This window comes from Marmota monax, unplaced genomic scaffold (assembly GCF_021218885.2).
Source record: "Marmota monax isolate L192 unplaced genomic scaffold, Marmota_monax_Labrador192_F-V1.1 WCK01_AAM20220418_F8-fsc00063, whole genome shotgun sequence".
In the NCBI taxonomy this organism is placed as follows: Eukaryota; Metazoa; Chordata; class Mammalia; order Rodentia; family Sciuridae; genus Marmota; species Marmota monax.
Genome location: NW_026693726.1, coordinates 6,008,915 through 6,034,844, shown reverse-complemented (window position 1 = coordinate 6,034,844; position 25,930 = coordinate 6,008,915). Strand labels below are relative to the sequence as shown.

The 25,930-nt window shown below is 36.1% G+C and overlaps 1 protein-coding gene and 1 non-coding gene across 6 annotated transcripts in view; both read left to right on the top strand.

Annotated features, from left to right (window-relative positions):
• Nsmaf (neutral sphingomyelinase activation associated factor) overlaps positions 1–25,930 on the top strand; it is a 53,903-nt gene that overhangs the window by 23,922 nt on the left and 4,051 nt on the right. Inside the window, exons 6-26 of one of the 5 annotated variants that reach the window (XM_046460592.2) lie at positions 1,105–1,155; positions 3,477–3,548; positions 3,854–3,901; positions 4,000–4,052; positions 6,957–7,086; positions 8,607–8,678; positions 10,648–10,756; positions 12,812–12,988; positions 14,036–14,115; positions 14,621–14,711; positions 14,803–14,866; positions 16,132–16,183; positions 16,277–16,397; positions 16,788–16,919; positions 17,939–17,981; positions 18,261–18,424; positions 20,054–20,153; positions 21,703–21,761; positions 23,951–24,018; positions 24,765–24,832; positions 25,203–25,326. In XM_046460592.2, the coding sequence (XP_046316548.1) occupies positions 1,105–1,155; positions 3,477–3,548; positions 3,854–3,901; positions 4,000–4,052; positions 6,957–7,086; positions 8,607–8,678; positions 10,648–10,756; positions 12,812–12,988; positions 14,036–14,115; positions 14,621–14,711; positions 14,803–14,866; positions 16,132–16,183; positions 16,277–16,397; positions 16,788–16,919; positions 17,939–17,981; positions 18,261–18,424; positions 20,054–20,153; positions 21,703–21,761; positions 23,951–24,018; positions 24,765–24,832; positions 25,203–25,326 (1,878 nt within the window). Of the gene's footprint in view, positions 1–1,104; positions 1,156–3,476; positions 3,549–3,853; positions 3,902–3,999; positions 4,053–6,956; positions 7,087–8,606; positions 8,679–10,647; positions 10,757–12,811; positions 12,989–14,035; positions 14,116–14,620; positions 14,712–14,802; positions 14,867–16,131; positions 16,184–16,276; positions 16,398–16,787; positions 16,920–17,938; positions 17,982–18,211; positions 18,425–20,044; positions 20,154–21,702; positions 21,762–23,950; positions 24,019–24,764; positions 24,833–25,202; positions 25,327–25,930 lie in introns of those variants that run through there. The other 4 variants (XM_046460591.2, XM_058584422.1, XM_058584423.1 and 1 more) reach the window with 4 other exon arrangements.
• Positions 5,217–5,293, top strand: Trnaa-ugc (transfer RNA alanine (anticodon UGC)). The gene has a single exon. It is a non-coding gene; the product is annotated as a tRNA-Ala (tRNA).

Genomic DNA, 25,930 nt, shown 5'->3' with positions numbered 1-25,930 from the left:
CTTCCTCTGCCTCCCAAGCTGCTGGGATTATATGTTGCACCACTGTGCCCAGCTCCAGATAGTCCTTAAACTCTGAGAATAGAGATTTGCCAGTGACTAAGAATGGCCAGAGAGATCCAAGGACTAGGGCCCTGCTTCTCTTCAGCATTAGGTTGGGAAGAGAGGGGGAGTACCAGGATCCAGTGTCCTGCAAGCCTAGTAGAAATACCATCAGCTCTCTCATGTGCTCTGAGAAGAAGAGCTAAGATAGACTGGCAAACCTACCGTTGGATTTGGTGCATGGAGGTCTCGTGCCCTTTTCGTGCACTGGAGGAGTGGTTTCTACCAATGTAGTGTGGGCCCTGTCATGGGCCCAAGGAAAGGTATAGGCAGCTCTGGCAAAGTTTTGCCACAAAAGGAACAGAAATGGCCAGAGAAGGATGTGAAACCAAGTGGGGATGGTTACCTGTGATTTGTATAAAATGGGAGAAGGTGCAGTGTATGATCATAGGAACAGAGTTGCTGAATGACTCACAGGTGTAGGGGGAGTCCACATCTGTGCCCCAGGAGAGCCGCTGGCCTTTGAAGACCCAGGCAGTCCCTCCACTGTCTGGGGGAAGACAGGCAGGGACAGGGTACAGGTGGTGCAAGGAGTCCATGCTGTGCTGAATGGTGTTGCTTGTCCACATAATTACCAACACCTAGTGTGAGAACTGGTGGCCTGCTGAAAACACAATTACTTTATGTTAGTGTATTCATTCCACAGTGACTTCGTTTTACCCACTTCTTAGAAAAACCAGAGCTTATATTAGCTTCCTTCTGCTATCTACTTGGTTACTTGGTACAAATAATAACATTCATAAAGCATCTCAGATATTCATCTATCCAATAATTGTTGCTTCCTTGTTATCTTGATAATTCTCTTTTTAATTTAATATTTGTTATGTTAATATTTGAACTTTTAAGACCATACAAATTAATAATTAATTAATGCAGTAGTTTCACCAATGGAGATTATGTAACAATGATTTAAAATATTCAGTTCATAATATCCTAGTTTATAGTTATTCTTTATGGTGAAAAATTTGGGTTATTATTTCAAAAGTATTGACTTGTCTTCCTCAGGTATATTTTATTAAAGAACATAATATTGTTGCACCATATAAAATAGAAAGGGTAAGTAAAGTTCTTCATGTATTCCCAATAATTTATGTAGTGATTTTGAATATTAAGATTTTGTGACTTGATTAACATCTTTAATCAAATATAACAATATTGGGTATACTTAAAAGTTTATTACCAGTTATAACAAAATTACCCAAGGGAGACACAGACTTTAGTCCAAGAGAATTCAATTAACCTCAAAATAAATAAATAAATAAATAAATAGACAGATTAGCCTAAAGAATGAGAGCTTAAATGATTAGATTAGAAATTGAAATCAGAAAAAAAGAAATTGAAAACCGAATATGGATCATTTATAAAAGTATTTGCTGGATTTTACTGAGAATTTCTTTGCTAATATATTACTAAAAAATATTTTTAAATATCTGAGAAATATTTATTTGTATGTTATAAAGTAATCTTCTTTGAAAACTCAGTTATAACTACTCTCAATTGGCTGGAAGCTGAGTAGACTTGAATACAGTGTCTGGTTCATCAGGAATTTTCAAATGAGCTTAGGTATTTCATGGAACTCCTCTATATTTTAATTCTTTATACTTCAGCTTAATGCATGGTAAAGAGATAACTCCAGCTAAAAGAGAGTTTTTAAAGGAGTTAGGAACAGGGCCCGTGCTCCTTATTCCTGGCATCTCTGTGAGTTAGGAAAATCCCTTCCCTGGGTAGATACATCCCCCAGCCTGAATCTCAGTCCAGATAGCAGGCCAGCCTGCAGTTTCTTAACCAGCAGTCTATGAAATGCACAACTGTATATGCCTTTGAGTTTTACAGATAAACATTTGCATACCCTGGTAACTCTAAAAATACAAATATTGAGTTTTAATTACTCCTAGAAGGTATTACTGGCATTTTGGGGAGGACAATTCTTCATTGTATGCGGCTGTCCCTCCTTACTGTCTCTTACTGCCTGCTAAATGCCTTTTACACAGTGCCCCCTTGTTGTTTACACAGCACCTACACACATTGACAAAAGCCTTCAGGGAAGTAAAATGCCCTACCCCCAAGTCGAGAACCACTCCCTGGGTTGCTGTCTCTCTTAAAGGCTTTCTCGAGACTCGCCTCAAATGCAAGCTGCACAGTTATATATATGTATACATGTGTTAGGGTTCTCTAAAGAAATGGAACCAGTAGGATGTGTGTATGTATATGCATGTGCGTGAGTACATACATGCATGCATAATGTGTGGGAGGGGCGGGGGTTGAGATTATTATAAGAAATTGACCCGTGTTATTATAAAGATTGAAAGGCACAGAACCAGGAGAGCCATCCATGTAAGTTCTACTTTGAGTTTGAGCCCTAGTCTCAAGGCAAGACAAGACCAAAATCCCAGCTTGAACACAGAGAGGAAGAATATTTTTTTCTACTTAGCTTTTTATTTTATTCGGGTTCTCAATAGATCAGAGGAGGCCTACCCACATTGGAGAGGGCAATCTACTTTACTAAGTTTACTGATTCAAATGTTAATCTCATTCAAAAACATCTTCTGAGAGATATCCAAATATAATGTTTAATCAAGTATTTTGGCACCCCGTGGCCTAATCCAGTTGACACACAAAATTAACTATCACAATACATACATACCTAGTCTCAGAGCATCTAAGTGTGTGAATTAGTCAACAGATGAATAATAAATGTCAGTGCCCAATTTCAACAATGGGTAGAACATCCAGATAGAACATCAGTGAGGAAACAGAAGACAAGAAACACTGCAGACCAAATGGACCTGGCAGACACACACAGAGCATTCCACCCATGACAGCAGAACACACATTCTTCTCAAGCTCATGGGACATTCCCAGGACAGATCACATGTGAGATTACAAAACAAGTCTTAACAAATTTAAGATGATGGAAATATCATTTATCCTTTCCAACCACAATGGCATGAAACTAGAAATAACAGCAGAAAGCTGGGAAGTTCACAGATATATGGCAATTCAACAACATGCATCCAAGAAACCAGCGAGTCAAATAAGAAAAGAGAAATTAGAAAGTATCTCAAGAGAAATAAGAACAAAAACACAACAATGTATGGGAGCAAAGCAATATTCAGAGGGAAGTTCCTAAAGATAAATGCCTGCGTTAAAAAAAGAAGAGAGATCTCAGAATGAAAATCCTAACTACACATCAAGGAATTAGAACAAGAAGGGCAGAGTAAACCCAAAGACAGCAGAAGGCAGGAAGTAATAGCAGTGAATCCAGGGTGAGGCAGAAACAGGTGGAACTTAGCTGGTGTTGCACAAATGATCTTAATGTCACTGGGATGACATGCTCCTCCTTCTCTATTCTTTTGATATCCTCCTCTTTTTGTTAGGGCAAAATGGAATATGTCTTTGAATTGGATGTTTCAGGGAAAGTGGAAGATGTGGTGGAGACGCTGCTTCAGGTAAGCCAGTGACTTAGCCACTCCCTGGAAGGAGAACTCCGAAGCAAACTGAGGCAGAAACCTTTTTTAAAAAACATTTCATGTTTCCCTATGATCCGAACTGTAATCTCTTTTCTATCTACCTGGCAGATTTACTTGAATAAGTAGGATTTGCAAACTGTCTATTAGGAAGTAGCATACATACACACAAAATAATCTGGGCTATCACCAAGTGACAGAATAATTCGTGTTTTTTGTTGCTTCTAAAGAAATACTCCATCCCATCTGAGAAAAAAAAATGATCATGTGTATTTATGATATTGTAGCTTCACAGAGCATCCTGCCTTGACAAACTGGGTGACCAGACTGCCATGGTAAGTGTTCCTATTGGTATCTTTGTGAATTACCTTGTGTTAACATGTTACTCATAAGTACTTAACATTCGTAATTTTTAATGGATCTCTTCTCATAGATAACGGCTATCTTGCAGTCACGTTTGGCTAGGACATCATTTGACAAAAACAGGTATGTTTTTAATGATTTTGTTTCCTACTTAGAAAAGCAATGGACATCGTCTTCTGTAGGCCTCACTGAGTATGTCCAAGACTGATGTTGTCATTGTCATCTCACCCCAAACCTGCCCACCCAAGGGGATGCACCAGCCTCAGTTGAGGAGGAATTTGGGGGCTCCCTCCACTCTTCACACTTAACCTGTCAGTTAGCTGTCTTCATTTATGCTCCCTGATCTCTCCAGTACATCCACTGTTTTCATCCTGTGATTGCCCCTGTTCGGGCCACCCTGACCACCACCCCAGCACCACTACAGCTCCTAGTCCATCTGCCTGACTCAGGTCTTCCCTCTTCCATATGTCCCCTTCCCTAGACCTAACGTCCTTTTAAACGATGCTGTTTCTGAAGCACTTGTTTAATCATACAACCTGCCTGCTGAGAGTTAGTTCTGTAAGACTCTCCAGGCCTTCAGGATGAATCTGAACACCTCACTGTGGGCACAACCTTTAGGGGCCAATTTTTTTTTCCTGCTCCTAATAGCTGATTGCTCTTGAGTTCTGTGCCCGAGCTGTTTGTATTACATGCAGTTCCTGTTGTCCTGTGGATTCTTACCTCCGAGCCCTTGCTTAGAACATACACACTCCTCTTTTGTACATAGCTATCTTGTCTTTCTGATTTCAGCTTAGATATCGGTTCTTCTAGAAAGTCTTTCTTGACCCCTCAAGTTACTTTAAGTACTTTTTTGTAGTATCCCATGGGGACCTAGAGAGAGTACATACACTCTTACAGTTCTATTAGTTTTTTCATTGATTTTCTTAGCTTTATTAATTAAAACGTGTATTTCAGTAAGAAATGACACTTTTGTATTATCCTGTTTTCTTCCTTGTTTCTTGCCTTATATTAAGTAAATTTGAGCTTTATGTCTATATATTCCTCTCTGAAACCACTGTGTCAATTACTCTAGACTCATGGTAACTATTAACACCTACCTGGTGATATAAGACCCCATATCCTGTTTTCCCAGTTTAACTTATGTCTTCACTAGTCTTAATCTTATTCACTTTGGTATAAATTTAAAATCAGCTTGTCACTTTCCATAAAAGAAAGCTTTGGACTTCTGCTTGTGACTGCAGAGAATCTATTGTCTTCTACTAAGTCTTCTTTAAAATCTTCTCTAGGGGCCGGGGATATAGCTCAGTTGGTAGAGTGCTTGCCTTGCATGCAGAAGGCCCTGGGTTCAATCCCCAGCATGGCCACAAAAAATTAAATAAATAAAATCTTCTCTATAATCTTTCCTGTCTGTTGTTACATTTATTCCAAGAACTTCAGACTTTTGATGGTATTATAAATGGTTATGTTATTAAAATTTTCATTTCCTGTTTGTTGTTGATAGATGGGATGCAATAGATTTTTGTGTGTTCATCTTTTCATCAACCCTGCTAAACTCCACAATCAATTTCATTAACTGTAGATTCTTTATATGTATAAAATGTTATCTATGAATTTCTTGTAGTCTCCATTAGCATTTTTATTTTAGACTTTTGCTTTCATAAGCATTCATTCTTTGGACAGAGGAGAAAGTGTTGGTGAAACAGATTGATTTATGGGATTATTATGTTCTAGGCTTTTGCTAGAAGCCCATGTTTATAAATGAGATTAGTTTGTAATATTCTATTATGGTGCTGTCTTTGTGAAATTTGGGAATCAGAATGATCCTCACCTTTGCCCCTGCATTTTAATGTGTTAAAGAACTTGCCAGTAAAGCCATCTGGGCAGCAGTCCTATTTTCATGTTTATGTTTGCTTCTTTTTCCTTTATGCTCTACAGTATTAATTTTCTTTTCACTTTTGTAGTGGCAGGATCTAATAGGTAACTGGATTGCCAAAGGAAGAATAGTTTTCATTTTAGAAAGGAAAGGAATAATAATAAGAATCACCTTCCCCTGACCTACTTAGTATGTCATTTTTCTAAGTAGTGATTTAGACTGTAATTCTGTCCCTCTAAATTATATTCCATTACTTATAAAGAAATTTACTTATTTTGGTGCTGGGGATTGAACCCAGGGCATATGCATTCTAAGTATGTGCTCTGTCACTGAGCTAGACCCTCCAGCCCCAGGAGATTTATTTTCAACCCAGATTTTTTAAGCAGTGCCCTAAAATATGGCAAATTTGGTTGTTTTCATATTAAATTTAAATTCATAAAGCGAAGAGTAGAGTTTTTCTTAATATTAGTTCTTTTTAGATTTATGACAGTAGAGTGTATTAGACATTTTTTTTGATTATATATTTTAGCAGTGGGTAGTAGAGAGGTCATTTTTTACTTTCTTTATTAAAATAGATCCAAACATAAATATGCTTTGAAATAACATTGAAGTAATTATAATTATGTTGTCATAGCCTGTTAAAGTATAGCGTGAGTAAATGTCATTTGTGTCAAAATGTTTTTTATAACTATAAAAATAGGTCTGAACCACACAAAAATAGAAAATTATATGAAGGTAAGAATAGTTTCGAGACCAGTTTATTTTGGGAAGAGTAAGGGTTCATCTAAGAGTGGCATTATTTATCCACCTCCCTTCTGAGACACATAATCTCTTTTTAAAATATTTTTAGTTGTAATAATTTTATTTATTTTTTTAATGTGGTGCTGAAGTTTGAACCCAGTGCCTCACATGTGCTAGGCAAGTGCTCTATCACTGAGCCACAACTCCAGACCCATAATTTCTTTTGTTTTTAAAAAAAATCAAGCTTTCATAATATCATGTAAAAGAATGTCAACTTTATTTTAGTAGCCAATTTATATTACCACTTTCTTATATTAAATGTAGTGGTTAGACAAATGTCATACAAAGTCATGCTGTAGATAAACCTAGAACATTGATCAATTTCTGACTTTTTTTTTTTTTTAACTTTTCAGATTCCAAAGTGTTTCTGAAAAGCTACACATGGAATGCAAAGCAGAAATGGTGACACCTCTGGTGACGAATCCTGGACATGTGTGCATCACAGACACCAACCTGTATTTTCAGCCTCTCAACGGGTACCCGGTATGTAGACCACAGGGTTAGGTGCAAAGCTGCCTCCATTTTTAAACTTGACTTTTTGGGGAGTTTGACTTCACAATTACAGGGTCCTCACATTTTGGTGAGGGTCAAAATCACCTGCCTGCCACCCCTACCAGCACCTATTTTACGTAGTCCTGGAACACAGTCACCAAAGTTTAAGCTCCTTCAATCTATTTTCAGTCATTCTAGAGTCTCTTGATTTTAGTGTTGTAGAAAGAAACCTTTCCCCTCCTGATTTTAAGGTCAGTGGAGATTTCTACCTTTCTATTAGAAAGCACTGCCAGAAGAGACCAAGGAAATACACTACCATTAATGAGAAATGGGTGTTTCCTATATATTCACTTATGTATATGAATATGAGGGTATTTCTTGTTTCTTCTTAATCACAAACACCGTAGATCTGAATGTTTCTAAAAGAAACACTATGAACCTGCTCTCTTGGCTAGTGTGGAGGGGCATATTGAGATGCTGCTTTGGGGGCTCCTACTGTGATCTTTGAAACAATCTTCTCTTTCACAAGGACATTAGACTCACTAGGCCAGAAAGGAAACTCAGATTTCTTCACTAAAATTTGTAAAGTTGTTGTTTCTAACAAACAAACAAATAAATAAATAAGTAGAGTTGTTATTTCCATAGAACTGGCTTCTTTTTGGAATGGTTCATTAGAAAAACAAAGAAACCCTTACACTCTCTGGCAGTGCAACTTAAAGAACTGAGAATGTTTTCTGCCATAGAAACCAACACCATGAAAATCCTCCAGACTGATTATGACAGGACACTAAAACAGTTCCTACTGTTTTAGTCAAGGATAGTGCTATACCAACTTCATCCACTAGGTGGTGGGGCACACTTGTCTGGTTCTCAAGTAGATGGTGCACATGGCTGGAATGGCATTCTCTTAATAGTGAAATGAATTGGCTTGCTGACTACCACTACGTTTATTTGAGTTTAAAACTTTCAGAAAAGTGTTTAAATATGTGCCACAGTTTCAGAATCTGTAGTATGAGCCCTTACTCCTTTATAAATCTGTGGGCTAGGATCCTTTACCTGACTTGGGATCTTTGAGGCATTTGACTCTATTTTAATATATACATATTATAGTAATTTAATACACCATAACTGTTAAAGAGATATCAAACAGGATTCTTAAAAAAAAAAAAGATGTATGTCAGTATACCTGCGAAAAGATAGCAAAATTCCTAAGTTGTTATCTATACTAGTCCTTTAATATCCTATATCATCCAACAGTTTTGCAATTACCTTAAAAATAGCTGACTACATTGTTACTTGGGGTTACTGACATGGCCAAGGTCATGAAGATAGTGAAAAATAGCAAAACAGAATGTAAAATCAGATAAATCTTGTTCCAAGTTCACTTGCAACACATTGGAGAAGCAGGATTTGGTTTGTTTTTGTTTTTCCCACCCTTTCCTGATACTAAAGAACAACTTCTAATTGTGTTCGAATGGTAATGTTTGAGATTGTCTTTCTATTTTTTAAAGAAACCCGTGGTCCAGATAACACTGCAAGACGTCCGCCGCATTTACAAAAGAAGGCATGGCCTCATGCCTTTGGTGAGTTTGAGTGTAATTCTGTTTCTTGGTGGATGATTGTCAGACCTTCAGTTTAGCTGGTGGCTTATTGACTTACAGTCTCTAGAGAATGCCTGAAAAGTACAAGCATGTTATGTTGTAAGCAAGGACTCTAATTCTTGATACTCTTTCTTTTGGATAAGCTAGAAATCAACAAAAGAATAGCTCCTTTCTGTAAACAAGAGGTTCCCTTACAGAAATGTTTCTTTTGTTCCAAGATCTGGAGGGCTAGAGTGCCCTTAAGTTTCTCCCCGCTGAGTTCTCAGAGTTTCTGGGCTCAGGCTAAAATAATGGATGCAGACCTAACCCAGCACTTCTCCTTCCCCCCTATTTACTGCAGCTTATTCTCAAAGCAGAATTTGGAAGATATTATGAGGGTAACTCTTCAGTAGAACTGTGGTATAGTCATAGTTAACTTATATCACTTCAACCTTTGGGCTTGGTGACAGAAATAAACAAAATAACCATTTGAATCATACGGGCTGAACTGTGGAACCAACCTAGATGCCCTTCATTAGATAAGTGGATAAAGAAAATGTGGTATATATACGCAATGGAATATTACTCAGCATTAAAAGAGAATAGAGTCATGGCATTTTCAGGTAAATGGATGGAGTTGGACAATATAATGCTAAATGAAGTAAGCCAATCCCAGAAAACCAAAGGTCAAATGTTTTCTCTGATATAAGGATGCTGATTCATAATGGGGATTGGGGGGCAGCATGGGAGAAATAAATGAACTCTAGATAGGGCAAAGGGAAGGGAAGGGGTAAGAGGCTAAGAAAGGCATTGGAATGAGATGATATGGACATCATTACCCTAAGTACATGTATGAAGACACAAATGGTATGACTCTACATTGCGTACAGAGATATGAAAAATTGTGTTCTATATGTATAATATGAATTGAAATGCATTCTGCTGTCATATATAATGAATTAGAATAAATTTTTAAAAAAGAAAAAAGAAAATAAATCATATGGGCTGTTCTTCCCAGCATTCCCCTGAATAAGCAAATGTCCATATTTCTGTTTATCTTACTTACCTTAGAAACCAGTCTTTACTGAAAGTTTTTGATATTACATCAATATACAGTTATTTTTTTCCTCCTTGGAAGATTAACCATTGACTTGATTACAAAAGTATTTGTGGAATTTTTACTCTCAGTTTTTTGTCTTCAAATTGTTAAATATAATCATCTTCCTGCCTGCTTTACATACTGAATACTACTTTACACTGCATTTCCAGTGCTAATAGAGAATTGGGGGAACAGATACTGTTAAAAATCTACTTCTTTGGGTATAGAGGATCAGTCAGATAGAAAAGAAATAAACATTAAGTGCTTTCTTTGCCATTTGCCATGATAATCTCTGTGAGGTGGATGATCTCATATTTTACAAATAAAGAAATTGAGACTTATTAAAGAGTTAACTTTCTAACTTCCTAGCTAGTAAATCGAGAATTCCTACCCTAAATCACTTTGTCGGCACAATATTTATGAAGCTCATAGTTTTCTGAAAATTATTTATTAATTGAATGGGTTACTCAATTACCACTTTGTTAGATATACATAATTATTTAATTTATAAGAGAAAGCTAAACATATGTGTCTGAAAAGTTCTTGAATGCATGGATAAGCTAATTTTGAATTTCAAAGTAATAAGTTCACAAAAGGTATTATCCATGCAAACATTCAACACCAAAGAGGATTTTATGGTTTACTTGAAATGCATGTGCTGTTCCCAGGAAGTTTATAAATACATCATAAACAAATATAAAGACATAGCTATATTCTTGAGTCAGATTATAGGTAGAAAACAGGAATACAAGCCATAAAAATCAAGAATACAGATATGTAACTGAACAGTTTTAGTAATTAGGCACTTACTCTGGGATTGCAAGATGAGCATGGTGCCATTATTTGTTCTACTCTTTTTGTTCTGAATTACAGGGCCTGGAAGTATTTTGCACAGAAGACAATCTGTGTTCTGACATCTACTTGAAGTTCTATGAGTCTCAAGATCGAGATGACCTCTATTTTTACATTGCCACATACCTAGGTTTGCTGTTCACCCTTTATTGTGTCTGTTCATGCAGAAGTGGTTTAACTCCTCAGGAGCTGGGATAGCACCGAGGAGGAGAAAGATACTCTGTCTAGAACCACCTCTCCATGGTGCTACTTACTTCTCATCAGTAACTATAGTTGTCAAAATAGAATCTTAAAACTGAGGGACATATGCATTCATTTGGTAATAGTTCATTCCACTTGTGTATTTTAAAAAATCTTGATAAATATATTTAAATGTTTTTACTATTTTAATGACCTCCAACTTGAATAGATTATAATGAATCCACCGAAGTATTTTTGTATTCAGTAAGTATTTTTGTATTCAGTCATGTCTAATGGTAGTTTATGAACACCAGGACTGAATTTCTTAATATGAGACAGTGAGGTATCCGATTGTATGACTGTGATCACTGATTTGATCTTAATCACAAGCTGTAAAACTACACAGAAGGATCACATAAACCTTCTGATATAGCACCCTTGGACTAGAAATCACTTTTTATTAATAACAATTGGTCAATCTTTATTGAATTTTCCTACCTTTGCCAGAGAGAATACCTGTATTTTTCTTGTTGAGCGTGTGCTTTTTTTTTTTTTTTAAATAAATTGCTTGACTGGATTAAACTATTCTTATTTACAAAGTTGCCAGATTAACATAATGGAATGATTTTTAAAAATGAATGTTGGGGTTTGACTAATATTATCTCATTTTGTTTGTTCTTCTAGTGTATAGTGTACCCATTTATGAGATACATAGTAAAGTACATTTTCCCTTACAAATTAAATTTTTCCCTCAAGGAGTGATAGTTTACATACAAAAAGGAATATATATTATTTTACATTAAGTTTATAGTTATATTTTTCATTTATTGAACTCTTTAAGTGAAATTGATGCATGTCTATAGCTTTGCTACAAATTTGCTTTTATCTTTTTGTTTCTGATTTATTTTATTTTTCTAATTGTAATAAAATTACAACAAAAAACTAAGCTTCCCTGGTGAGTCCTAAAATCTCAAGTCAAAAACCTTACCCTGATCTAAAACATCTGTCTTCTTTCAAGCTGTCAGTTCCTTTGAGTTTTTTTTCCTAAGATTGTACTTTTTCAGGAGTGGCAAAAGGGGATGGGGGAGAGTTTGATTTTTGAAGCCCATTCTTAGTAGCTGATTGGAAAAGATATTTGTTAAAAAAAAAATATGAATATTGAATTAACATGTATTCAGTTGCTTGATGCATCCAGTAAAAAATTGAAAGCAGAATTTTCTGAACAAAATGAAAACTACTTGAAGGACAATTGGTTCATTCCACACTCTGAGAGTAAAGTTCTTATTGGTATGTGTTGCCTGTGACTCCATTTTTGCGGTCAGGGGGCCTCTCTGGTTCTTCCAATTTGAGAATTGGTCCTCTTGCCAAACAATTTTTTTCTTCTTTAACAGTTTCTTTTATTTTTCTTAGTCCTCATGTGCATAATATGTAATTGTTGACAAATTAACATTAGTATACCTCTTCCAGAGCTAAAAGAAAACTAAAGGATAGTTTTGTTCTAATTCCATAAAAGTGAAGATAATAAACCTTCACAAATGGCCATTAGTTTTAAAAATGAACTAAGCACATTTGGAATTATTTTTTTTATTTATTTATAAATATCTGTTGCTATGTAATATTTATATATTTGCTCTGTAATTTTATATTTGTTTAGATCACATTATATTTTCGTGGTTAGATAGTAGTTCAATATTTTTAATAATTTACCCTCCTGGATCTTAGAGGTATCCATATTTAGTTGAGCTACTTCTTTGGAAAACACATCAACAACCTACTTTTCTTTTCTCAAAACATAAATTTTAGGGACTGGGGATATGGCTCAGTTGATAGAGTGCTTGCCTTGCACGCACAAGACCCTGGGTTCAATACCCAGCACCACGAAAATATATGTTTCACAATTTTGTGGAAGGGTCTACATTTTAAGCATCTAGTTTTTACATACTAAGTAAATGCAAGCCAGCCATTTGCAGAGTTTGTGACGGCTCCGGGCTTTCTCCTTCTTCAGAGCACCACGTTGCAGAGCACACTGCTGAGAGCTACATGTTGCAGTGGCAGCGGGGGCACCTTTCCAACTACCAGTACCTCCTCCATCTCAACAACCTGGCTGACCGCAGCTGCAATGACCTCTCCCAGTATCCCGTGTTTCCATGGGTAATAAGTGATTATTACAGCTCAGAATTAGGTAAATGCCGTGTATGGGTTTTGACGGAGCTGAGTTGGAAGTGGTCATCTTAATAGTTTTTAAAGGAGAGAATTAATTCTGCTTTAGAATCATATCATACATGAGCAAATTAGAGCTCATTACAATTTTATTACTAAACATCATCAGTTTCTGTTCCAAGATACTGGATAAGTGTTCCATTAATCATATAAATGTTTCTATGTTTTCTCCACCAAACTTCTTGAAGGAGACACAGAAAATAATGTGCATAATTTTTATCTGGTGTTAATATTGTTTTCTGTAAGTACCAAGTTTTAAAATATTTAAGCTTTTCATTGAAAATCGTGACTCAGTTTATCATATTATTTTAAAATTCATTTTGACCGTGGTGATTACCAAAAGAAATTTAACTATTCGTCATAGAATATTTAATCAAAGAAGGAAATAAAAATCATCTATTCTTATATTACTGAGAGATAACCATTTTAACTTTGTGATGTATGTACTTTTCTTTTGCTCCCTCAAATTATTAAAAATGTGATCATATTATAATTTTATTATGTAATATTTATAATTATATATTGTGAACAATTAATTCCTTTTGACATTTCACTGAATTAAACCTTTGTGATTGAAGGAAATAATAGATTTTCTAGGAATATGAGAATTTATCTCTCTCATAATATTCAGGTCCCTAGTTTTCAAATTATGTTAATATCACAGAATAATAATATTCACTGTCATCCAAACATAGAAAATAAGTCTTGGTAAAAGAATTACTTTTTAAGTTACTTTAATTTTTTTCTTGTCTTAAATTGGAGTACAGTTCTTTTGTTTTTAACCAGAAATCCTTTTTTAAAAATTCAATTTCATTGATTTTTGTCAAATTAAAACTATTACTTTTATGTGGATATTGCTAACCTTTTCATTATAACTATATAAATAAAAAAATAAATTTAGGGATTTATATCAACTGTTTTTAAAAACTATTATAGAAATAAAACTGTGAATTTGAATCAGTTCAGTAGTATAATGGCATAAGCTGAAGTTATTTATTTTTGTCTACAGATTTATCAAATCCAGCAACCTTTCGGGATCTTAGTAAGCCAGTGGGAGCCTTGAATAAGGAACGGCTGGAGAGACTGCTGGTACTGGATGGGGGATGCTTGGTTTCTAAGAGATATCATGAGCCACAGCCTGTTTCCACAGTCACTGAAATTCATTTCTCCCAGTCTTTGGGAGGTGTACCAGGAGTGACTCACTGACCCTGTGTAATAGGTTTTCTCACCTCCTCCCCACCATGAGTGCTCACCATTTGTATTTTTGATCTATAATTCAGGAAGTAGGAGGGTGACCTGTTTAAGGTTTACCAAATATTTTCATGAAGGCATTCAATGGTAAATGGCACAAGGGATGCGTGAAATCAGTTCTATTTCATCTAGCCCCAACGCTGTTACCACAAAGCCAAGAAAACCAAAATTCTTGTGATAGGAATGCCATTGGTCACATTGTTCCTTCCCTCTTCTGTTTTTCCTTAGAGGGAAATTAAGGAATGTAGTGTATCCACACCCATGATCTCTTAGGCTTTTACCTGAGTCAGTTACTACTTTGTAACCAACACTAAGCACTATTTTTTTTTTTCCTGTATCATAGATTCGCTATGAGGAAATGCCTGAGCCGAAGTTCATGTATGGAAGTCACTACTCTTCCCCGGGTTATGTGCTCTTTTATCTTGTTAGAATTGGTAAGAATCTTCAGCAATATCCTCAGTTACATCTTATTTTTCTTCCTGAAATGATTCTATGATCCGACTTAATCTGATTTTTTTTCTCTAGCACCAGAATATATGCTGTGCCTACAGAATGGAAGATTTGATAATGCAGATAGAATGTTCAACAGGTTTGATATCAATGCCTCCCCATCTTTAACACTTTGAGTACATAAACACAGTATATTTCCTTTAAAATACTAAATAGGGCTGGGGTTGTGGCTGAGTGGTAGAGCACTTGCCTAGCATGTGTGAGGCACTGGATTCAATTCTCAGCACCACATATAAATAAATAAATAAAATAAAGGTCCATCAATGTCTAAAAAATATTTTTAAAAATAGTAGATATAAACAAAAATGTAAATATTAAAAAATCACTACTTGTAGCTTTTCCTTTTAGGCTTTTTTAAAACATATATATGTGTGCATGAATGTGTGTATAAATGAGAGCGCATATTTTAAATATAGATTTTTCTCCTGCCTTTTATAGCCCAATATTAGATCTTAACATTTCGCCCATCATTAGCTATTCTTCAAAACACTGATTTTTAAAATTATTATATCACATTCTAACATGTCATAAATTATTTCAACTGTCTTTCTCTGTTGGGCATTTCGATTATTTCCAACATTTTATTATTCTTAATTCTACTATAAATTGATTATAACTTAATGAGAGAGAGAGAGAGAGAGAATGTGTGTGTGTGTGTGTGTGTACACATATATATTTGGTAATATTTCTTTTAAATAAATCAAAAGATAAAGATGGAAATACCCAGTATCACCAAAAAAAAAAAAAAGAAAAAGGAAGTAAAGTTTTCTTGGAATCCCACCACACTGAGATGAGATAATCATTATCATTGTTAATATTTTAGTCTATGTCTATACACATACTTTTTTCTGTTTGTTTGTTTTTTTTATAGTTATAGATGGTCAGCATACGTTTATGTGTTTAGTTTTTTATGGGGTGCTAAGGATCAAACTCAGTGCCTCACACAGGCTAGGCAAGCGTTCTGCCACTGAGCTACAGCCCCAAGCCAATACACATACTTTTAAATGAGCTATTAAAACAGTATGCTGATATTTTAATGTCTGGGCACCTTGAATGAGGCCATGTGTGTGTGTGCTGTCTAATGATGTAGACTTGAACTCTACACTCATCCCTTTGTGATCCCCAAAGAAGTTACATGAGCCCCCTGAGCCCCATTTGTCTCTTTCATTGAAGGGGAATACTCACTCATGTGAATATTGAGAACTCTCAGTGAATGAGAAAAATGAGTTAGTATAGGTAAAGAGTACAACAGTAGTGGTTGCATAGGTGGGTGCATAGGAAGGACTGCTGTTGGTATTTCTGTAGCTTAGATTTAACATGAGATTTTTTTTTTTCCATATTTAGTATTGCAGAAACCTGGAAAAACTGTTTGGATGGTGCAACAGATTTTAAAGAGGTAAGCAGTTAACACTGAGGATTCTCAGGGCTTGTGGTTTCTAACTGTATTTAAAAATGTTACTGTTTTCTTTTCTTCCCCTGGAACTTTCAGTTGATTCCAGAATTCTATGGTGATGATGTCAGTTTTTTAGTCAATAGTCTGAAGTTGGATTTGGGGAAGAGACAAGGAGGACAGATGGTTGATGATGTAGAACTTCCCCTGTGGGCCTCAAGTGAGTACCTTCGTGCACATACTGTGTTATGTACATTTTTTACTGGATAGTACAATTTCAGCGTCATTGTTTTCTTGCTTAAATTTTTAAAAATAACAATATTATTCTATAAATAAGTCAATATCATTAGTCTGTTCCAAATCAGAAGTATTCTGAGTCTGTGACATAAAAACATTCATATGTATTTGAGAGACATAAGATTGGAAAAACGATTCTTACCATTCCTCACCCAAAAAAATGTACATTTCATGTGGAGGGAAAATCTCATTATATAAGAAATATGCATTTCTTATGTATCCTAGAAGCTTAATCTGCATAGGGACAGACAAAAGAAATAAGAGTGAATATAATGGAGTCTGTGTCAGGTTTTGATTGAGTCTGATCTGCTAGGTCCCGAGGACTTTCTCCAGAAGAGCAAGGAGGCACTGGAAAGCAATTATGTATCAGAGCATCTCCATGAATGGATTGATCTAATATTTGGCTACAAGCAAAAAGGGAGTGATGCTGTTGGGGCCCATAATGGTATGTTATGTTCATTGAACTTTCAATTAGGGTTTAGTAGTGAAGAACGCAAACCAAAAAAATAAAAAATAAATAAGGTTAGAGCAATCAAACATTTCTTTAGCAAAAGCATCTCTTCCTATCAGAAAATTCTGCTCACTGGCTCCGTGACCCTGGGTTAGATACAGAGTAACCAAGGACACAGGGCTTTTGCCTAAACAACAACTGCTGCACCATGGTCTCAGTGTTTCAGGACCCCTTGTGATTACCAAAACCGGTGGATGCTCAAGAGTCCCTTATGTAAAATGGTGTTGTGGTTGCATATAACCTACATACATCTTCCTGCATATTTAAATCACCTCTAGATTACTTATAACACCAAATACAATGTAAATGCTGTGTAAATAGCTGTTATACTGTATTGTTTAGAGAATAATGAAAGAAAAAACCTGTACCTGTTTCGTATAGATGCAGTTCTTTTTTTCAAATATATGCAGTTGGTTGAATGCACAGATGTGAAATCCACAGATACAGAGGGCTGACTGTACTCTCCATCCTGTTTAAAAATTACTAAAAATTGGATAGAACGGTGACCTCAATTCTTATGAAAGGCCCCAGAGTTTCTTTTTAATTAAACAGAAAAAGAAAAAAATAGCGACAGTATACCTCCTTTTCAGCTTCTGTTCTGATCTGCCTCCACTTTTCTGTGTCAGTAACAAAAAAATAAAGCTAGAAATTCAGACCTCATTGCTCATGGCAGACCAATACTCTGACTCAAGCTTCCCTTAAGGATAAAATAATACTGATCAAGGTCCACCGAGATAACAAATCAGCTAATCAGCCAATTAGATTTTTGTTCATCAACAGATAATAATTCTAGTTAATATTTACTCAGTTTATAGTAGTATATTTTGCAAAGTGGAAAATCAATGTCTTTGAATACAGTTTTAACTTGTTAGGTTGGTTGTTTAGATTCTGAACAGGGTGAATATGATGCCTAAATAGTACAACTTTCAGTAGTGTTTACATCTCTCTTTCAGTATTTCATCCCCTGACCTATGAAGGAGGCGTTGACTTGAACAGGTACTTAAATATCTGTAAAGCATTTCTATATGAGTTATAAACTATCTCTATCTGAATTACTAATGTGGTTATTTTAAAATGAATTCTATCTTGTCTTCACCATTACATTAGTTATAAAATAATCTAAAAGTCTGTAATGAGGCTTAGATAGTCCTGGTCCATAGTTGCTATTATTATTTGAGGGTTAATCTCTCCTGTTGATCTACATTATTTGAAACATGTGCTTTCAGGGAACTTGAACCTGGTGGTTTACTGCATTATTTGTGTTCTGTCCTAAAGCATTGAGGATCCTGATGAGAAAGTAGCCATGCTAACCCAAATCTTGGAATTTGGGCAGACACCAAAACAACTGTTTGTGACACCACATCCTCGAAGGATCACCCCCAAGTTTAAAAGTTTGTCCCAGACTTCCAGTTATAATGCTCCTATAGTAGATTCCCCAGGTAAGTTTTATAAAAAGAACGTGAGCACCTTCTGTTTCTCCTTTGTGTTTAAGATGTTTCTGAAGATTCTGTAGAGGAGATGAACTGCTTAGAGATGTTTGTTTCTCAGGGGCTGGAGGTTCAGCTCAGTGGTAGAGCATTTGCTCAGCATGGAAGGCCTTGGTTTAATCCTCAGTACTGAGAGGAAGAAGGAGAAGGAGATGTTTTTCTTCTCTCCTGTTTTTTTGTTTTGCTTTGTTTTTAACTGTTAACTTTGAGATGAACACTTTTATTTTCTGGTACTTTGAGTGAGACTTGGCTGTATTTTGTGCTGTGGGTCCCTTTTCTGTTTTACAAGTTAGTGTTCAGTGCTGAGCAATTCACGTATTCTTAATATGTATAAATACATATATATGTATATATATAAAAATATATATTTTTTAGTTGTATATGTACACAACACCTTTATTTTTTTGTACATATTTATATATTTATTTTTATTTATATATATATATATATATTTAGTTGTTTATTTTTTTATGTGGTGCTGGGGCTCAAACCCAGTGCCTCTGGCATGCTAGGCGAGTGCTCTACCACTGAGCCACAACCCCAGCCCAATTCAAACCCAGGCCCTGGCTGCTGTAGCACTGTCCACCTTACTCTTTCCCCAAAATGGCTTCCTCCGTCTCCGATTCTTTACCAAACCCACATACAAATCTTAAATTCAAACTGTTCTGTTTTCTTCCTTTTTTCTTATTTAACTTTTGACAAACAGTTACAGAGTATTCTATCCAGATGCTAGGTGCTAAAATGAACTTGACCCATTTTTCACACTTGATACCTGGAAAGGAAGGAACCACCACTGTATGTGTTATGTGTTTTTTTATCTGACATGAGAGAACCTCAGCCTATAGCCCCAAAGGAGGAGCTGTGTGGCACCATATGGCACATTGGCAGCAAATTCACTGCATATCTTTTATCCCCAATTCTGTCTATCCCAAGCAAATCCAGGCTTTTCAGGCTCATGGTCTCAAGCCTGGAGGAACAGCTTATAGAAATTACTTGACCCAGGGGTAGCTCAATGCACTTCTTTAAGACATACTGTATGTTTCACAAGGTTAAGTCATAAAAGACCATAGGATTATCTTGTGATGCTGTTTCATCCTGTGCTCTGCTTAGTCACCAGCTACAACCACAGTCATGTGATTGCTTTAAGTGCCAGCATTTCTTAAAGCAGAAATGAAAGCATTTCTTTTATCCCATCTCTTGTATTGATTTCTTCCCTCCTCTTCCACTTCAAAAACAAAACAAAACTTCGGCATTCTTAGGCAGTGGCCAGGTTTTTGCAAAGATTGCTGATAAGGAAATGGTTACTCAGTCTTATATTTCTTGAAATTCGTGAATCAGTAGGCAAGTAAAAGCTTTGCAAACTTTGGGAATACTATAGTACTCAGATACCTCTTCATTTTTCTCTACATAATTTCTTTCCTCATCTAACATGGCCTAATATCTAACAAGTACAATTGTGTGTGGGGAGGGTGTGTTTTGTTTTCTTGGTTGTTTAATTTTCATAGATAATACCACAAATAGGATGAAGTTGTCTGTCGGTAATTTAGTTGACTCAGCAATGATTTAATGTAGTCTCTCCAGGTGAAGAGTCTTTTGAAGATCTGACCGAAGAAAGCAAAACACTGGCCTGGAATAACATCACCAAACTGCAGTTACATGAGCAGTATAAAATCCACAAAGAGTAAGGATATCTCCATGCTTCTCTGTAGCCTATAGTTTTTGCAAAAGTTAAAACTTTCATAGGATTGAGCTGTTTTAAGCTGAGTTGGGGAGGGATGGGGGGAGTTTTCTTTCAATGTTGTCTTGATTGCTTTTTATCCCCGCTCCCCCACCCCATGTCTACAGTGATCTGTCACAAGTCAATGTAGCAAGTGAAAAGTTTGGCACAAAATGGCATATGTTGGCCCCCTCGACTCATGCTGCCATTGCTGCCATCTGTCCTTCTATAACATGAGTTCAGTTCTGCAGACAAGAAATGGTCTTCTACCTCTCAGACTGAACACACCACCTCTATAATCATTGATGGTCTGAAGTTAACTATATTTCACTGCACAGTCGTGAAATGTTTTTTGCAAAAAAAAGTGGGATGCCACCCATTATGTGAATTTTTTATTATGATTATTATGCTGGTATTCCTTAAAATCCTGTCTTTGACACAGGATTAGGATGCAAATATGTGTTAATGTGTGACCATGATTATATGATGAAATATTGGGAGAAGCATGATCTTTCTTCCTCAAGTGTTGAGTTTACTGATAATATGGGGGAAATGCATCCTTTTAAAACTATGATAAATATTAGTGTATACACAGAGAACATTGCAAAGATCACATGAAGTTTTTAAATCATACCTATACTTCAAAGAAACTGGGCTTGCTTTGGATACAGGGGAGATGTGTGTGTACCCTCTCCTCTCTGTAAAGGGTGTTCCTTGTCCTTCTATAGGAAGGCCTGAGAAGCACTGACCTAGCTTGGCCAACTCGATTACAGGAGCCCAGGGTCCTGCTACATGGTCATCAACAGCCTGACAGTTTCATGATTGCATATGCCATTGCTCATGGGTGGACCTGGACATGCTGTATGCCTGGCTTAAGGTGCATGACTCTAAACCAGAGTACAGCATTCTGAAAAGAAATAACTAGTTCTACCCTGTTCATTATTTTAACAATGGTGTATCTTTTCTCAGCTTCTCCAAATAGCATGTATGTAGAAAGGGACCTTGTAATCCAGGACAACAAAGACATGAATAAACCCATAGTGTTCATTCATATGATGTTTAATGACTCTTGAATGTCCTCTAGGAGGACATGCTAGAACCAGATGATTGTGTCATGCTTGACAGACCAGATGCCAGAGAAGTTGGATTTGGAAATGACACAAGTGAGGTGGTTATAAAAAGGAGGTTCAGTTATCTTGGTGATCATCAAATAAGGTAGGATTGAAGGAAAAGCATTTTCCAGTTGTCAAAAATTGTCAGAAGCACATTCAGCATTGACCCTGGCTATGTGGAAAGCTAAGAGTGGGAATGTTTTCTGGCCACAAGGAATCATCAAAGCAAAGGCAGACGTTGCCAAACTGTGATCTGTTAATGGCAGTTATATGCTAGACAGATCCAGCAGACAAAGTACAAAGAAAAAATTAAGTAACTAGGTGAAAGTTAAGGACTTGGAGCACAGCAGATGTCTGAGTACATGGCTGATAGTATTTTATAAAACTTTGTTTTTAAATAGGGCAGTCACGGGGATAGCAGTCTCATGCAACGGGTCTTCAGTCTTTACAACATCACAAGGTAAGTTTTCCTACCCAAAAAGAGGTTTAAGTTGACTCAGAGCATCCGCATTTCTTATCTCCTGGTTGAGTACTTTACTTGCGAACACTGCCTCCCCATAAAATAGATTAAAGCAATTTGTTTGAAATATATTATGTAAAATGTCATTGTAGTTTGCCAAACACAAAGTAAAGTGCCTTTCTGTTGCTAAGGTTTCCCGGCATAAAGATATAGGCCAGAGTTTCTTACCCATGTCTGGTTGAGATCTTTACCACCTGCCATGGCAACGTGTTGGGTCTGCTTGCTGGCTGTGCGTGAACCCAGAGTGGGATGGCAGAGACTTCTCCAAGAGCTGTGCCAGATGCATGTGCGCTAGCATGTGCAGCGCAGCTTTTCTGTTTCATTTCTCAGTCTTGTCATGCAGGATTTCTCTCTCTCTCTCTCTCTCTATTGTAGGATTTAGCTTGAAATTGAATCCATGTATTGCTAATGTGACTGTACCATGTCAGAATTCTGAAAACCCCTAACATGATTACTTGATAAGATTTACAGCTGTGTTTCAACAATACATTAGAATTTGGCCATCTTGATCTTAAATAACAAAATGGATTTCTTGCTGTGCATTTCTTTGTTTCCCTGGTAGTCTGTGTAATTATATAATCAATCAAAGGGTGTCCTGTCCCACTTATGTTCAGAGCCTGAATTGGCACTCTGGAAAATATGGAGGTAAAAGGGGTAATGCTTCAGCTGTTCTTCAGTGATAAGAAAACCAATTCTGAAAAATTCGGTAGGTATTTTTAATGAGGCCACTTGTTCTTTATTAATAATAGATTGTTTTTCATCCATTAACAAATGATATCCAGGGTGAGGATATAGCTCAGTTGGTAGAGTCCTTGCTTCACATGCACAAGGCCCTGGGTTCAATCCCCAGCACCACCAAAAAAAAAAAAAGAAATGATATCCAACTAAACACTTCTAGGTACATCAGTACTCTCAGTACTCCCAGATTCTGTTTCCATGCTTTATCATCTGTAACTTTTCATTACCTTCTCTCTAAATATAGTCTCAGATTTTATAAAACAGAATTTCCTACAAAACATGGAAAATATTGATACTGTAGAGCCTAGGGACCATCACATGCAGGACCCACACTGGCCACATCAGGGTCCTGAGATGGTGCTCTGGTAGAGGGAAGCAGTCCATGATTTGCCAGTATTTCCACCTGCTGAATTTGCCAACATTGTAGCACTGGAGAGAAGGCTCTCTTCCTGAAGCCTGTGCTGTCAGCTGGTTCTCTCTGGCATGGTTTGTTAACTTCTTCAGCTCACTGTACTTGCATGACCCTGTGAACCCTGGTTTTATAAAGAGTATCAGCCTTCAAATCTCAGGCTTATTAAGCATTATATCACTTCTTTATGGATTTGCCTAATAAAGCAAGAGTTTTTAAGTTTTGTTGTTGTTGTTGTTGTTTCTTATCATGTTTAAACTTTCATGATGTGTGGTACTGATTTGTATGCATTCTGGTGGTCACCCCAACTTTACAATTCTTCCTCAGCTATGCAGTATGTTTTGGTATGTGGGTATTCAGAGTTACTCCTGCGATCAGCTCTTAATGCAGGCTTTAACCTGATCATCTCTGGTACAGGAAACAAATCTGTTCAAAAACATCTTTACACTCCTGACTGACTTAGGGTATTCTGTAGGATTTGCCAAATTAGCTTTGTTCAATAATTTGTGGTGAACATTCACAGCTGCCTAATAGGATCAAAAGCAAGGTCAGGAAGATGTATCAGCATTGATCATACCTCCCAAGGAAAAGTTCAAGCAGTAGTGTGTTCGTTCTTTTGTTTTCATTTTCAAGTTAATGCTGAAGAATGTCTTATTATTTTAATGTTAAGATCCCTGTCGCCATCTCTTCAACTTCAACTCGCCTCAGTTGCCAGGCTTTATTGCCTGCATCATGCTGAAACGTCAACAGTGTACTATGTTTATACTGGTTTCTGGGATTTAAGTTGGTTTCCTCATCATGGAGTTCTAGACTGTAGAATCTTCATGTGGATGAGGCCTTAGATCATCTAGCCCTGTCTACACCCAGTCCCTTGGAATTACATACTCTTTGGCCTCCAGGAATAAGAAGGGCAGCACTCATTGACCATCTGTAGCAGGTAGGAAATCTTTCTTACATGTCTGCTTTCTCATTATTACCTTAGATTCCACCTTGAAGATGTTTTCTAAAGAATCCAAAATGCTTCAAAGAAGTATATCATTTTCAAATATGGTGAGTTCATTTTATCAGTTTTATGATGGAAATTCATGTAGTAGTTTGCTTTATACACACACATAATGATATTTAATCTCGATCAAAACAACGGAGTTTATTCCTGTGTGGCATCCACAGAATACCTTGGTTGGCTTCAATTTAAATTTTTTTTCAGGTTGTCTCTTTCTCCTACTATTGTGATTTCCTTTTCAGGCTAAGTCTTAAAAAAAGACTCAGTAGAATTTGCTTTACTAAATCTTTTATTTTTAACTGCCAGAGTAAATGTTTATGTGCTACTTATGTATTTCTGAATTGGTAGGATACCCAATGCAACAAGAACAATTCTTCTAAAATTAGAACACATTTTTAATGTAAATTATCCAAAACATTTTGGAATTACCTAAAGAACTTTGGAAGTTTTTCTCATTTACTTAAATATGTAATTTGGAGAGGGCATTTTTGTTGTTGAGAATTATCCTGGCCTATATCATCCACCCTGTATTTGCTCCAGGGTGTTAACAGGACCTCCTCTAGCCCAAGGCAGTGAGGGCCACCAGGGCCTGAGAGTCCTAGGTCATAATACACTTGACACATTGGACATTGGGAGGAATCCTTACATCTGGAATTGGCTACTTCAGAAAACCTGGTCATGAGGAGAGACTCCATAAAGAGAATTTGAGCATTTATTTTGGGAGGAACTTATTGACCATGTTAAGGATTTACTAAGCACTTCATATTTTTAATTCAGATCATTTGTATTTCAGGCTTTATCGTCTTGTTTACTTTTACCAGGAGATGCCACTGTCATAAGCTCTTCTTGGGATAATAATGTGTATGTATCAGTATACACTCCTTTGTAATTCTCCATGCAGAGTAGCAGGACCTTCTACTGCCAGGACACTATGTTTCTAAAGAGAACAAATATTATAGATGAGGAAAATATTGAATCTAAAAATTTCTCCACTGGAACCTGTTTTCTTCTAAGTTTTAAGTGAGTGAAAAAACAAATGACCAGACTGAGAAATTTCTAATTTTAAATTCAAATTTTGAATATTCTGGTTTGATAACATCAGAATAAGCAATTTGTAGTTTTTTAGGCCTTAGTAAATAGTAGCATTGAATAATATCATGTTTTTTAAATATGTGTTTGAGTCTTAAAATTAAGATGGAACACTGTTTTAATACCTCTCATTATCTTTTAGCTATTTTTATTCCATAGCATTTGGAAGACGCCAGGACACATTGATGGGACATGATGATGCTGTTAGTAAGATCTGTTGGCATAATGACAGGCTATATTCTGCATCGTGGGACTCAACAGTGAAGGTTTATATGTGACTTTTATCTGAAATGTTTGGACATAAAAAAATTCAGACCGTTCAACTATCTGTTTTGAATATGTTCATCACTCCACTGTTTAACAAAGTATATAAATAAGGATGCTGAATGTTATTGCCTTTTTAAAAAAATTTATGCACCTAATATATTAAGGAATTTACAGTGATTTCTGTATTGTGTATTCAACTGGTGGCTGAACAGTCTACTATTCATTAAAAGTTGTACAGAAAAAAAAAAGCACAGAGGTAGCCCCTCTTATCTAACCTGCCTGGAACTAGTAGTGATCAGTTAATCAGGAAATGTCAAGTTAAAGGGAACAATAATTAAAAGATATATTTAAAATCTAAAACATACAGATGCTTCATTTTCATTTACCATTCTTTTTAGGTAAGACTCGGCAAGCCTTTTTCTTTGGAATCTTACACAACATTCCCACAAAAACCACATCAGTGTTTATCTTAAGTTTTCAATTTATATTTATGTAAAAGAAAGCAAGACCCTTAAAGCCATTAGAATTCCCTCAGGAATTTTTCAGGAATTTTTTCCTGTCTATTTGATATGATTACTTGCCTGTACCTAATTTTAGTAAAAT